This window comes from Odocoileus virginianus, chromosome 11 (genome assembly GCF_023699985.2).
Source record: "Odocoileus virginianus isolate 20LAN1187 ecotype Illinois chromosome 11, Ovbor_1.2, whole genome shotgun sequence".
In the NCBI taxonomy this organism is placed as follows: domain Eukaryota; kingdom Metazoa; phylum Chordata; class Mammalia; order Artiodactyla; family Cervidae; genus Odocoileus; species Odocoileus virginianus.
This window is the reverse complement of record NC_069684.1, coordinates 70,514,794-70,530,474: the sequence shown is the minus strand read 5'-3', so window position 1 is coordinate 70,530,474 and position 15,681 is coordinate 70,514,794. Positions and strand designations below refer to the sequence as shown.

At 41.3% G+C, this 15,681-nt stretch overlaps 1 protein-coding gene across 4 annotated transcripts in view; it reads right to left on the bottom strand.

Moving 5' to 3' along the window:
- PM20D1 (peptidase M20 domain containing 1) overlaps window positions 1-15,225 on the bottom strand; it is a 34,667-nt gene extending 19,442 nt beyond the window's left edge. The window contains exons 1-3 of one of the 4 annotated variants that reach the window (XM_070474590.1): window positions 14,795-15,225; window positions 2,199-2,740; window positions 1,633-1,846 (exon numbers count right to left, since the gene is read on the bottom strand). In XM_070474590.1, coding sequence (XP_070330691.1) covers window positions 1,633-1,801 — 169 coding nt within the window. In that variant the 5' untranslated portion in view covers window positions 1,802-1,846; window positions 2,199-2,740; window positions 14,795-15,225. The remainder of the gene's footprint in view (window positions 1-1,632; window positions 1,847-2,198; window positions 2,741-14,794) is intronic. The other 3 variants (XM_070474592.1, XM_070474591.1, XM_020903043.2) reach the window with 3 other exon arrangements.
- Window positions 15,226-15,681: the final 456 nt, after the last annotated feature.

Here is a 15,681-nt window from a genome sequence, read left to right as displayed (position 1 = left end):
GTACTCCTTGTGTACAGAGTAGGCTTATTCCTCATAGACTGGTTAATCCAGAGTGTCACTGATCTCAGCCCAGGTCAGCTTTGGGGGCACATGATACCTGGGAAGGGGGGCATTTAGAAGCTCCCAAACAAGCTCCTTTGTCATAAACGATCTAATCCACTCTACCCAGAAGTCCGGTTCTTGAGTTGCCACTAGGTTCATTCCTTGGTGAAGGTTTTATATTCTTAAAGATTTCCACTGTCAAATGCAAACAGTAGGGGGTAGGGGTGGTGTCATGAGATAATTTGATTAGATGGTTATCTAAAAAGCACCCAGAGCAGCTAGATGTCAAGGGAGGCCTCTCGGGTTTTGCGAAGAATCAACCCTGCATCATAGCCTACCAATAGGTGGGGATGCCAATGTTCAAAAAGACTAAATGAACTGCCTGTGTGAGATTGAGAGGCAGACTCAAGATTTGAACTCAGATGTTTTGCCTCGGCTTGGGGTTCTAAGTCATGGTGCTATGAGGTCCATATTTTAGTTTCTTATCTAGCTTTTGCTTTCTTTTGTGCAAAGAGACTCTGGTGAGTGGCTGCCCAATGCCTTTCAGAGAACTCTTTACACTAGGATGCTTTGGGAAAGCCCTGCTCTGCCTCCCAGGCCTATCACTCCAGCACAAACACAGTTTATATTTAACAACAAGGGATAGCTCTTGCATTTGCCTGCATGTTTATTTAGGCAGTTTCTTTTAATCCATTACCTAATGGAAGGGAAAAGACTGAAGATAAGCCCAATGGTGAGGAAGGATCTCATTGTTTTCATTGTTTATTCCCTAAGTCGTGTCCTGACTCTTTTGCGACCCCATGGACTGAAGCCTGCAGCCTGTCAGGATCCTCCGTCCATGTGATTTCCCAGGCAAGAATACTGGAGTGGGTTGTCATTTCCTTCTCCAAGGGATCTTCCCGACCTAGGGATTGAACCCGTGTCTTTTGCATCCTTTCACTGTTGAGCCACCATCTCTTTTCTCCTGGATAATGCAGACTGAGAAGGTAAGTAAGTTTTTAGCTTGGTTTGAGGTCTAGGGGAAAGATGTCCTTTAATTGGTAGAGGAAATTAAGAACATCTCACACCTCAGCAACAGCCCCATACTTCTTTATGGAGCCATCTAGAACCCGAAGGATCCTACAGGCATAAGAGGCTGTCACCCAGTGCTTACTCCAAGATGTAGGGTCCTGGGAAAGATGGTTCGGCTGACCTAAATTTCAGTTTCCCTCATCTGTACATAAATAAGGTTCAGATCGTTTAGTCTTAAGAGACTTAATAAGTGAAGACTATCAAAGGTTAAAGGCTGTAATGCTCCAGGGAAGGCAAGCGGAGGTGGGCGTGGGGTAGGGCGGGGTGGATGACACCCTGGTCAACCCAGGCGAAGTTCAAGCTTCCAGGGTAGGCAAGGAACGCCCTGGAGTCCCCAGGAGGCAGGTGTAGGAGCAGAGTGCGGTCTCCAGGGGCCCGAAACGGGGCTGGGGCTTGGTGGTGGGGTTTTGCTCAAGCTCGAGGGGCGGACTTCTGCGGCGGGGGAAGGGAGTCACGGGTTGGCCCGAGGAGACGGGGACCATTATCTGAGAATAAGCGGTGAAGGGGACCCGGGTTCACCTTTCAGCGCTTCCTTCATGGCGATGCGCTGCTCTTGGCTGAACTGAGAAGGGATTCGCAGCTCCTTTTGACTCTCCGTGCCCCGCAGGCCCTTCGATCTGGAGACGGCGGCGATACCTAGGAGCAGCGCAGACAGCGAGGCTAGCAGGCAGACGGACGGCCGAGCCATGCTCCTCTCACGTCCTTGCAGCCTGTCGGCGGCTGGAGTTTGGACCTAAACGTACAGATCGAGTTCTTCCCTCTGTTACTGCTCCAATTCCCGCAACGGCCTTAGCCCCGCCCCAATCCCAGAGCTGGCCAATCGCCGCTCCCCTGGAATCGCGGGCCCACCAATCCACGGGCGACCCCGCCCCAGGCCCGCAAGGCCTTTCGGGGGTTGTGGCCTCCCGCCGGGTAGCGGGTCGCTGTGGAACTGAGGTATAGTGGGGCATCAGGCTGTTTAACCGGCAGGTCTGGCGTGCATGTCACCTTCTGCTTTGAGATGCTAGTCAATCCCTTTCTTCGTGACAACAAATCAGATAAAAGGGGGAAGAGGCAAGTAAATGAACCAAGCTTATCAGACTTACCTTCTCGCTTCCTCTGAAGCTTAGGGTTTGACCGGTCTCCTAGGTTCCTTGAGGGAAGCTCTCCACCCTCGGCTCGGCTTCATTTGAATCAGGACAATATTGTTCTGTCCATGGACATTGTTCTAAAGTATTTTGGATCAGAGGAATTGCTTCTGCTTAGGAATTCGCTGGAAGTGTTTCTGATGTCAATGTTAAATTGCATTTTTGCAGTCCTAGGCAAATGCATTAAGGCTGAAGGATTTTTAGAAAGATTATGCATTAATAGACTTCCCTGGTGGCTCCAGACAGTAGTGTCTGCCTACAATGTGGGAGACCTGGGTTCGATCCCTGGGTCGGGAAGATCCTCCGGAGAAGGAAATGGCAACCCACTCCAGTACTCTTGCCTGGAAAATCCCATGGACGGAGGAGCCTGGTGGGCTGCAGTCCATGGGGTCGCTAAGAGTCAGACACGACTGAGAGACTAAACTTTCACTTTCATGTGTTACTAACTTCAGTGTGTCCAACAAACTGAAATGTGATAGCTTTCAGAGTAGAGGGTCATTCTGAAAAACAAAACAAAACCAAAAAACCTCGTAAAATACAGACACTTAAAGTTAGATTTCCTGGAACCTAAAAAACTTTTCCTTTCAGATCCCTTGATGCAATATAATATGGTACCACTCTCACATTTTACAGTTCCCTAAAAAAAAAAAAACCTCATAAGTGCTCTATGGTCAGTAACTAGTCATGACCAAACTTGCAAATTCACACTCCTGGTGTTTGCAAAAGCTCAGAAAGGGAGTGCTTTGCTCCAACTCTTTCACTTATCCTACTTGAAAAACCAAAATAAAAAAACCCCTGCAATCGTGTATTTGTTTTTCAATAGAATTTTGAAACAATATTATGAAAACTTCACACATGTAGAAACATGTAAAGAATAGTAAAGTGAACATTTCTGTATTCACTATGCAGCTTAACCCCTAGAATATTAAAGATGGAATTGACCTGGGGTCCAGCTTAGCCCCCTCCGGCGGCCTGCCTGGTGCTTGAGGAGGGCGTAGTCTCCCTCAGCTGCTTTTTCAGCCACTTCTGGCTGTGGGTGGACTGCAGGGCCCTTGGGTTTCTGAATGGTTGTCCAAGGGGCTGGGGTGCCCTTTGATGGTGTAGAAGCTCACTCTCCAAGGGGCAACTCTTGGCTAATGGGAAGAGGGAGACTAGATGGAAAGTGGTCAAGTCCCCTCCTTCCTCTTTCCTCAGCTGTTCTGGGGGTGTGGTCACATTTGCTGCGGGGCCAACTGTGTGACTCCTGGTGAACCAGGGTCCACCCTCCACCCACACTCACTATCCTTTGGGATTGTGTCTTTCCTGTGAAATATTTGCCCCCGGCTCTGATTTCAGATAACCAACCATTCATGACGGAACAAGATGCCCAAATCTTAGAGGCTTAAACAACTTCGTGGTCTCATGATCTGTGGGTCAGTCATTTGGGCTGGGCTCAGCTGGGGGGCAGTGCTGCCAGTCTTGCCTGAGATCACACTGTGACCATGGTCAGCTGGCAGCTGGATGGTCTAACATGGCCACACTCAAGTTTGGCCATAAGGCTGGGCCCTGGCTGGTGGGCTGGGGAGACTCAGCTGCTCTAGGAGGCCCCTCTTCACCCGTTCCCTGTCTTGCCTGCCCCTGGGAGTGGGCTCAATTGGGACCACAGTCCTCCCAAGTCTCCCTGCTGGGATGGTGCCAGGGAATGCATTCTGCCTCCTGCCCCAAACCTGCCCTTTGTGCTATGGGCAGCTAATGGCACTGGCCCTCTGTCCACACCCCTGGTAGGGTGTGTGGTCCTGTTTGTAGGGTCCCCTGCCCCTCCATTCTCAAGGCTCAAGCACACCAAGACCCAAGTCTGTACTACTCTAAAGATGATGACAAAACACAAGTGAGGAAGTTCCTGCTTCTTCTGAACACCACCACTCAGATCAGCACAGACCCTAGATGTGTGGCTTTCTGGCTACCTTGGCCCACTGCTCCCAGCTCTGTACTCCCTCCCTCCAGGTTCCCACAAGGTTGACCTTTGCTCTCTCCCCAGCCTCCACAGCTCTGGCTCTCTGTGGTCTGTAAAGTGGACCTTCACCACATACTATACTCCTGCCACATACTTGTGTTGCCATTTCTCACCAAAAAGAACTAGAAGCATCACTACGAACAGAGCTAGTGGAGGTGATGGAATTCCAGTTGAGCTATTTCTAATCCTGAAAGATGATGCTGTGAAAGTGCTGCACTCAATATGCCAGCAAATTCGGAAAACTCAGCAATGGCCACGGGACTGAAAAATGTCAGTTTTCATTCCAATCCCAAAGAAAGGCAATGCCAAAGAATGCTCAAACTACCGCACAATTGCACTCATCTCACACGCTAGCAAAGTAATGCTCAAAATTCTCCAAGCCAGGCTTCAACAATATGTGAACCATGAACTTCCAGATGTTCAAGCTGGTTTTAGAAAAGGCAGAGGAACCATAGATCAAATTGCCAACATCCACTGGGTCATTGAAAAAGCAAGAGAGTTCCAGAAAAACATCTATTTCTGCTTTATTGAATATGCCAAAGCATTCAACTGTGTGGATCATCACAAACTATGAAAAATTCTGAAAGAGATGGAATACCAGACCACCTGACCTGCCTCTTGAGAAACCTGTATGCAGTTCAGGAAGCAACAGTTAGAAATGGACATGGAACAATGGACTGGCTCCAAATGAGAAAAGGGGTACGTCGAGGCTATATATTGTCACCATAATTATTTAACTTATATGCAAAGTACATCATGAGAAATGTTGGGCTGGATGAATCACAAGCTGGAATCAAGACTGCCGGGAGAAATATCAGTAACCTCAGATATGCAGATGACACCACCCTTATGGCAGAAAGTGAAGAAGAACTAAAGAGCCCCTTGATGAAAGTGAAAGAGGAGAGTGAAGAAGTTGGCTTAAAGCTCAGCATTCAGAAAACTAAGATCATGGCATCCAGTGCCATCACTTCATGGCAAATAGATGGAGAAACAGTGGAAACAGTGGAAACAGTGTCAGACTTTATTTTTTTGGGCTCCAAAATCACTGCAGATGGTGATTGCAGCCATGAAATTAAAAGTTGCTTACTCCTTGGAGGAAAAGTTATGACCAGCCTAGACAGCATATTAAAAAGCAGAGACATTACTTTGCCAACAAAGGTCTGTCTAGTCAAGGCTATGGCTTTTCCAGTAGTCATGTGAGAGTTGGACTATAAAGAAAGCTGAGCACCGAAGAATTGATGCTTTTGAACTGTGGTATTGGAGAAGACTCTTGAGAGTCCCTTGGACTGCAAGGAGATCCAACCAGTCCATCCTAAAGGAGATCAGTCCTGGATGTTCATTGGAAGACTGACACTGAAGCTGAAACTCCAATACTTTGGCCATCTGATGCAGAGAGCTAACTCATTGGAAAAGACCCTGATGCTGGGAAAGATTGAAGGCAGGAGGAGAAGGGGACGACAGAGGATGAGATGGTTGGATGCCATCACCGAATCAATGAACGTGAATTTGAGCAAGGTCTGGGAGATAGTGAAGGACAGGGAAGCCTGGCATGCTGCAGTCCAAAGAGTCAGACACGACTGAGTGACTGAACTGAACTGAACTGAAGTTGCTTGTTGGCCAGAGTCTGCCCTGAAGTTAGGCAGTGGGTTGGGGCAGGGCTGCAGCAGGGCTGTGGGTATACCTGTGCCCCAATCTGGGTCATAGTCACAGCGGCTGCCCCCTCATGCCAGGTTAGCATCTGTCCTTTCACCGTGGGGCCATTATCACCTTCCCTGTCATCCCTCAAGCAAAACTACTCTGTGGAAGTACAAGGTGCTAATGGATTTGTACATTTTCTGCACCACAAATTAGATGAGATTTGTGAATGGGAAAAAAATAAAGTTGAAATGATTTTTTTAAAGTGGACATTGACAGAATTTTTATTAAAAGTAGTTTAATTCTTACCAAACTGAATTTTTTTTTTTTTTGACCAAGTTGCTGGGCTTTTGGGATCTCAGGTCTCCAACCAAGGATTGAACCCTGCATGGCAGTGAAAGCCTGGAAATCCTAACCACCAGGCCACCAGGGAACTCCCCCCAAATTTAAAAATTTTAATTGTCAACTCAATATACATTTATGCTCCTGTGAACTCTTTGGAAAACATAGGAAAGAGAAAGAAAAAAAAAATCAGGTGCCATCCCAATATCCAAAGATATTCACTCATAATATTTTGATGTTGCCCAATTTTTTCCTACACTCACAAATACTCACACATGAAATATGTATCTGCTTTAGAATGAAACAGATGCATACTATAGGCAGAGTTCTATATTTTGCTTCTTTCTTTTGACATTATCATAAGTATTACCCTGTCCTTAAATATTCTTTAAATTCTCTTATCATGTAATATCTAAAAGTTAATGACTGTATGCAATGACTATGTAAAGCAAATAATCACGGAACTGTGACCTCCCCAGTGATCAATAACACTGAAGGTGTGTATGTGACCCATTGCCTCTATCCCTCAGTTCCTGCCCAAGTAACCACTACTTGAGATCGTGTGTGTCTATGTGTATGCTTTAAATAGTTCTACCACATATGTGTGAGCCCTGACATATATGTATATGTATGAGAGGAGAGTTTGGTTTTGCTTGCTTTCATAAAAATGATAGCATAGTCCTATGAAAAGTTTTTTCACTCAAAATTTTGTTTGTGCTATTTATTTATACTGTTATATCTAGCTGTGGTCTATTCACATTCACAGTGCATGATATTGCATTCTGTGAACATACAAACATCTGTTGTACTTGTCTCTTGGGCTACAGGTGAAAGAGATTCTCTGGGGTATATCCCAAAGTGGAAATGTTGGGTTGGACTGCATGAGGGTATTCAACTGGAAATTCTGAATCATTTTCCAAGGCTATTGCATGAGTTTATATTCCCATCATTGAGCTGCGTATAGTATGTAAGTTCCTGTTGCTTCACTTTCTCACCAGCACCAGACACTTCAGATGAATAATTTTGCCTATTTTGTGGCTGGAAAGTGATATCTCATTGTGGTATTAATTTGTACTTCCCAGTTTATTAAGGAGTTTAAGTATCTGTTCGTATGTTTATTTGCTATTTGTGTTGTCCAAACAGAATGGCTGTTTACTTCTTTTGCCTATTTTTGTTTTGAGTTGTTCTCCTTCTTATTGACTCTTCAGAGTATCTAAATATTTGGATAGTAATATTCTGTTGGTTATATTTATGTTGCAAATATTTATGTCCATTTGTGTCTTGTATTTTCACTTTCTTTACATTGTTTTGATGAACTGAAGTCTAATTTTAATGTAGGTGAATTTATCAATCTTTTGTTTTCTTGTTTAATATCATTTCCTATTTAAGGTTATAAATATATTTTGATATGCTATCTTTTTAATTTTTTACATCAAAGATCTTAATCCATCTGGAATTGCTTTTCTATAAATGGTGTGAGGTCAGGTCTAATTTTGTTTTTCTCCAACTAGATAGCAGTTTTTCTGGGATCATTCATTAAATAGTCTATCCTTTCCTCAGTGATCTACAAGGACAACTTTCCCATTTACTAAGTTTTCAGTATGAATGAGCCCATTACTGGGCTTTCTATATTGTGCCATTGGCTTCGTTTATTCCTATGCTAATATGACTGTCTTAATTACTATAACTTTAAAATGTGTCTCAACATCTGGTGGAGCATGTTTCTCCTTTAGCCTGTTAATGTAATGAATTATATTACTAAGTTGAAAAAATGTAAACCACCCTGACATTCCTAGGATAAACTCAACTTTGATAAACCCATTGCTGTATCTTCTTTTAGAGTTTTTACAATTCTATTTTTAAGTGTGATTGGTCTGTAATTTTTTTTTTTTTTGGATTTGTTATCAAGTGTATAGTAGAAATCTAGTTAGAGGATACTGTAGTGATTTCTAGCTGCCCTATATTTGTTTCTCCTTCCTTCTAAGTAATAAGAACCCTGATGAGCTCAACACATTGACACCCAGATAAAAAATCAAATTTCCCAGACCCACCCTTGTAGCTAGGTTTGTCATGTGACTAAATCTGGAGAATGAAGGATAAGTAGATATTCTCTGCTTAAATCACTTTCTCCAGTTTCACATGTGATGGTTGGCAGCTCCAGCAGGCATGCTGGACCGTGAGGATCTGCTTTTAAGAGGAGGGAAGGAGCTAGAGAGAGAGGGGGAGGGAGTGGGGGCGGTGCGGAGAGAGAAGAAAGAGGAGAAGAAGGGGAGGGAAGGGGAAAGAAAGGGAAATCTGAGCTTGACTTTCCTTCCATTTGTTTTATTTGCTTGTTTTTTGCATTTTCTGGAAGAGTGTTTATAAAGTAGGATCAAATATCTAAGATATTTTCTAGTAATTCTAAAAAATGGAATAATTTGGACCTGGTGTTTTCTCTGTGGGAAGATTTTAAACTGATGATTTCACTTAAGAGTTACAGGATTTTTCAGCTTTCTACTGTTTTCTTGATTCCGTCTTTGGTATATTATATTTACTAGCAATTTATTCATTTCATTTAAGTTTTCAACTTTATATTAGCTAAGAGTTTAAACTCTGGAGCCAGATTGTCTGAGTTACATTCCAAGGCCTTCAACGTTCATTGAGTTGTGCTGATGATCTTGGGAAATTCATTTAATCTTTCTGAGCCTTGTTTCCTCATATGTAAAATGGAGATACCAACAGTATGTACCTCTTAGAGTTGTTGGGGAGGTTAAATTAGTTTATGTACATGAAGAAGAGCACATGGCATATAGTAATTGTTGAATGGGTGTGAGCAGTTCTTACTGTCTCCTTTCTTTTGTTTTCTTTACATTTGTTTGTTTTCCAACTGCCATAGTTGAATATTTGGCTCATTAATTTTTGTCTTTTTTCTTTTCTGATAAAAGCATTTAGAGCTATAAATTTACTATGATGCACTCTTTCCTGTGTACCATGGGTTTTGATATGTAGTATTTTCACTATTGTTTAGGTCTAAGTGTTTTAAAGTTTCCATATAATTTCTTCTTTGACTATGAGTTTTTCAGAACTGTTTTTAAAATTTAAAAAAATGCATACCTTTCTGTTCCCTTTTTGTAACTGATTTTTAACTACAATGCAGTGTCACAAAATGTGGAATGATACCTGTGTTTGAAATTTGTTGAGAATTGCTGTAGGGCCTAGTATATGAACAATTTTTGTAAATATTTCATATGTACTTAAGAAGTGTAAATTTTAGTTGTTGTGTGCAGAATTCTATGTATGTTCACTAAATCAAGATTGTTTATTTTATTGCTTAACTCTTTCATACCTAACTTTTTAAAAATCTGTATGAGTTACCAACAGTATATCGAAATCTTCCATTGTGTGGCTGGATTTGCCATTTTCTCCAGTTTTTAAAATATCAATTTTGCTCTATTTATTTTGAGACTTTTATTGGGTGCATTCAAATTTAGAACTGTTGAAAATTTCATCATGACATAGTGGTCTTCTTTATGCTTCATGGTCTCCTTGTCCTAAAGCCAATTTTTTGCAATTAATATAGCTACCTCATTCTTTTGGTCAATATTTGTCTTGTATATGTTTTCTTCCATTCTTGTGTCCCTATGTTTTACAGGGTCTCTGAATTTAATTTTTAATCTAATCAGATAATTCCTTTTACTAGTGAGATTAGTTATATTTTTTGTGATTTCTTGTGTATTTGGGCTTATTTTTATCTTCTTTTTATTAGCACTACTTTTTCTATACTTCTTTCCTGCCATGTACTGGCTTTTTAAACAGTTTATTAAATTTTCATCATGTGGGTTTTTTATTATCCTATTCTCCTCTGCCTCACTGGTTTGGACATTATATTCTTTTCCATCTTATGATTTACTATTGAAATGTTATATTCATACTTAATAAATTTGAATTTAATACCGTAACTCTTTTCCTCTGAAAAATAAGAAGACATCTGAACACTTTAACTCTGGTTGCCTTCTCTTTATATGCTCTTGTAGTTTGTTATTTTAATTTTTAAATTTATTTTTAAAAATAATCTAGTTATGCTATTATTATTATATAGACATTTCTTTATATTTACCAATATGTTTATCTGTTTCCTTGTTTAATCTTTCTTCTTGAATCTCAAAACTTACTTCTGGAATAATTTTTATTTTTCCCAATATTCATCCTTTTGAAGCCACTTGATTGAAAGTTGTGACAGTCAACTCTCTCAATTGTTGTCTATTTGAAAGTATCTTTATTTTATACTCATTCTTGCAAGATAAATTTGAGTATACAATTTTATGTTGATGGTTATTTTAACACTTTGAAGACATTAATTTACTGTTTTTTGGCTTCCATTTTTTTCTGTTGAGAAGTTGTCTGACAATGTAATTATTGATGTTTTGTAGTGAACTGCTTTCGCTCTGGCTCCTTTTAAGGGCTTCTCTTTGTTTTTAGTGTTCTTAAGTTTCACTACAAGGTGTCTAGAATCTCTTTTTTTTAATGTGTACAATTCAATATTTTCACAGATTGTGCAACCATCACCACAGTCAATTTTAGAGCATTTCATCACCCCCTAAAGAAACCCTGTACCTTTTGACCATCATCCCCTAATTCCGTTCACCTTCCTTCCTAGACCTAAGCAATCACTAATCTACTTTCTGTCTCTATATACCTACCTATTCTGGACATTTCATGTAAATGGAACAATATAATATGTGATCTTTTGTGTCTGGTTTATTTCATTCAACATAGTTTTCAAGGTTCACCCGCATTATAGCCTGTATTAGTACCTCATTCCTTTTTCTGTTCAAATAATATCACATTATATGAGTATACCACATTGCATTTATTCATCTTTCATCTATTGGTAGACATGTGGATTTTCACTGTTTGTTATGAATAATGTTAGTATAAGCCTTCATATATATTAAAGAATAGTTGATTTACAATGTTGTGCCAATCTGCTGCACAGTGAAGTGACTCATTTATACATGTGTAAACAACAAGATCCTAATGTATAGCACAGGGAATTATAGTCAATATCCTGTGATAAACCATGATGGAAAAGAATATTAAGAATGTATATATGTGGATAATTCATGGTGGGTTTGATTTGCATTTCCCAGGTGGCAAATGATGTTGATGATGTTGACATGTGCTTATTGGCCATTTGTATATCTTCCCTGGAGAAATGTCTATTAGAATATTTTGAGTTGCAAGTGTTTTTTAATGTTCTAGATACAAGTCCCTGCTATCAGATGTATGATTTGCAATAGTTTATTCCGTTCTGTGGGTTGTCTTTTTACCTTCTTGATGGTGTCTTTCGAAGCACAGAAGTTTTAAATTGTGATGAATTCAATGTACCTATTTTTTTCTTTTATTGTTCTTTTATTGTGCATTTGGTGTCATATCTAAGAATATTTTGCCAAATCCTAGGTCATGAAAATTTACCTCTGTGTTTTTTATAATATCTTATATCTATATTCTTTTAATAGCTATTTCTTGAATAGATATTTCTTAATTTGCTGTTTTCCCTTTTAGGACCATTTATAGAGGCTTAAATTAAGGGAAAAAAAAGTTACCAGTTTCACTGGGGAGCTGGTCAATGTAGTGCCTCACACTGTCATGACAGACATTGATTTTTCTCGATCCTTTTGTGATAAAAATGTGAAAAAAATTATAAAGTATATTTTCCAATACTAAAGCCAGAATTATGTTTAATGATAAAAAGTAGAAACTTTAGCATTAAAGTCAGAGAATAAAGAGAAGGATGTCTACTTTCACCACTATTATTTATATCATTTTTGCAGGAACTAGTCAAGACAAATAAATAAGAGAAAGAGATTAGAGGTATAAAGATTTGAAAAGGAGATAAAATTATAATTGTTTGTAGACATAGTATGTATTGCTGGCAAACTTGAAATATTCAATAGCCAAACTACCACAGAACTATTAATACTGTAAGAATTCAGCAGGTACTCTGGGTACAAAGTTAATATACAGAAATCAATAGCAAACATTGACCAGCTAGAAAATACAAGATTACATTATATAAAAAAAAGGTAAAAAAAAACTAGGAATAAACTTGAGAAATGCGTAAGATCTATATGAGAAAACACTACTTAAATTATCAAAAGGAGATCTAAATAGGAAAGAATATGGCATCCTTAAATAAAAAAGCTATATCATAAAAATGTTGTAGGTGAGGACTAACCTTTCCAGATGTTAAAAAAAAAATACTACAAATCCTCTATAATTATCTTCTGTCTATCTATCTAGAGGAAATGGCAACCCACTCCAGGATTCTTTCCCAGAAAATCCCTTGAACAAAGGAGCCTGGTAGGCTACAGTCCGTAGGATCACAAAGAGTTGGACATGACTGAATCACTGGCAAGAGCACCTGAGATCTATCTATCTAGTATTGATATAGTCACAATTATTGTTTTTAGTGGTTTAAAATCCATCTTGTGTTTATTTTGGTGCCCCAGTTACCCTACATTTGGTTAGCAGAAGGTGCTTGAATCTGATTCCTGTGTCCTTGTGATATGCCTCCATCATTTTTGGGGAATGATTTCTTGCCTTCTGACCCAGAAAGTTGTTTCAGATTCATTTCATCCCTACCCTTCCCTGGCTCTGTAACCAGTCATTGCTCTGAGGGGCCTTGGTCCCTCTTAATAATGAATTGTACTAGAGACCATGTTTAGGAATGCATAGTCTTAAAATACTCCATTCCATGGTAGAATGGGGAGATCATCTTATAGAATTAAAAAATCGAGATATAATTGATGTATAACCATTTATTAGTTTTAGGTATACAATATAATGATTTGGTATTTGTTTATATTGTGAAACAATGACCCCAATAAGTCTAGTTAACATAGAAGTTTTGACACTTCTTCCCCAAAGACTGCTAAAGCCATGTTGTAGTTTTACAACTAATGGTAAAAATGTGTTTTAAAGGTAGGTTAAAGAAATGCATCTGATTTAGATGCTGCTTATATGCCACTCAAAACTCTCTTTAGAGGTAATAGTTCTGAGCAGTCTTACCTGCTGACCTCTCCTGGAGCCAAGCACATCTCTTCCTTCCCGCCCTGGGGGTCTCCCTGATGCCACAGCAAAGGGCCCCTCGGGACTGCTCTGTGCTCATGTCCTTGCAACCCACATAGATCACCCTTGGCCAAGAGGAGGTGGGAACGATGGTTCAACGTTTCTCCAGGTCAGTTTGCAGGCGCACTTCGCAGGGCTCCAGGAGGTTGGGGCCCCAGTTGCCCTCTGTACGGGCTGCAGTAACTCATTCTTTTGTGGGTTTTCCCTCCCTGCCTGTTTCACTCCTTCTGCCTTTCACCACTGCTCCCTGGGGTCACTTCTCAAATACCTGGGTGGCAGCTTTTGTCTCATGTTCTACTTTTAATGGTTAGGTTGAGACGGTATCATTAAAAATACATATAAAATTCAGAAGGGAGGGATGCCCATTGCCAACTTACTCAGATCTTGAAGGGCATTTAAACAGCTTGGTGAGGCAAGATTAGTTTGTTTTAGATACATAATTGTTTTGGAACTCAACGGCTTCTCTGCCTCTACACCGCATCCTCTTCCTCCACCTGTTCTCCCTTTTCTAGCTCTCTTGATGTCTTTGTTTCCATACGTTTATCCTGCTGATCTTCCTTCCTTCTTTGCTTTGTCTTATCTCTAGTCTTCCATCTGTTGCCACTTCATCCTATTTCTGTCTCCAGACAGAAGGAGTCTTTGCTCTTTTTCTGTGATTCCTCTTATTTCCTACAGTTAGCAAACAAAGTTCTGGATCAGCCAAGCTTGTTGGACACTCCAGTCCTTTGGCCTTTTGCTCCCTGCATTGTCTCACAAATAGGGGAGGGAAATGTGGGATTAGGCTGTGTGCTCCCCCGAACTGGGGATTCTGAAAGCTTTGCTGAGTATTGATAGGATTGGCCCATTCGAGAGACATCTCATGAATACTGAAGAACTAGCACATGAAACAGTGGAAGTCTGATTTCCTTGATAGCCACAGAAACCACAAAGTTGGCTCTGGGAACTGTCTTGAATTGGAGGATCCCTTACACCAGGCGTTTCACCCTATCTCTGTTCTTCAGCTGTATCATGGGAGTTTATTCATTCCCAGGAGTGGAAAACCAGACCCCAGAGAGGAGCTGGGGGACTCAAGGAGAAGTCTTAGCTTTCCGTTTCTTTCCCCCGGGGGCTTGGGCAAAGCAAGGCCGCCTCTTCCTGGAGGTGACTTGTTTGTCTCTCTGTAAAACCACCTGAACACATACATTCATTCACATTTCAAAACCACTTTATTAGCAAAATGAACAAAAGGAGAATGGCATTTAAATTAAATAAATTACACAAATATCTCAAGAGTCCTGGTTCCCGGGAACCACATCAGTATCCCTAAGAATATTCAGAAGTTTTGAAATCCTGGATGCTTTCACTACCTTCCCTCCTTCCCTGCCTCAGTCACGTTCGGTAAGTGGTCTCTGTGAGCTTGTGTTCTCGCTAAGGCATTCCAGCAGCGAGTTCTCTTCCGGCTGTCTCTCTGCACCCCGGGTGTTTCCCACCTTACCTCCGCCGTGGACTCGGGTAGTACTCACACTCTTGGACGTGGTGCAGGACCCCTCCCTGAGCCCCCACTCGAGCCCACTGTGCGCCAGCAATCCCCTTTAGGTCTGGGGCTGGCCTGGGGGTTTGCGGTCACTTCAGCAAGTCCTCAAGGGTTCTAGACACTTGGTTCCCAAGGCACCTGTGACTTGGGATGTCCTGAGACTCTGTGATCTTTCCCCCACCTCTTGGGCCTGAGCTGGACTTTGCTGGAGGTGGAGCAGGGGAGGTTGACTTTTCATTGGCCACGGTTCTTGTCCTCTTGAAATTTGGCACTTCGGGTGCTAGGCCCAGTGAATCCCAGATAACATTGGCCTCTGCCTTCCAAGTTTTGAGTTCCATTGGCAGCCAGATGGCATAATGAATTCACAGAGAAGCAGTGCTTGTAGGCCAAGAATCTGTTGGCTCTTCACCAGCACCCCCTCCTTTAACTCTGTGAAGACTTGCTTGCTGACCAGCTCATGCTTAACAGACACACAATGTAGGTCAGGCTGAAATTAGGAATTCGACGTTTTTCCAGGCTGGGCCAGCCCAACCCTTTGGGCAGGGATCATTCATTGAAGGAGCTCAGGAGACACAGTGGGCAGAGGCCAAGGTGTTTTCTGTGCTCTTTCATGGAAAATTTCCCAAAACACCTGCACATGGAACCTATTTATTTTCAAGTCAATAGTGGGTTTCTTCTACGTTTTTTCATAAATACGGAGAACTTAACCCCTCTTCTCATCTTTCCTAGAAGGAAGTGGCCTCAGATCCTGAATTTGTCACGGGATCCCTTTGGGGGAAGACTCAGTCTACATCAGCCCTTCTCCACGCCAGGCACCCAGTTGGGATATGACCTTGGAGTCATCTTCC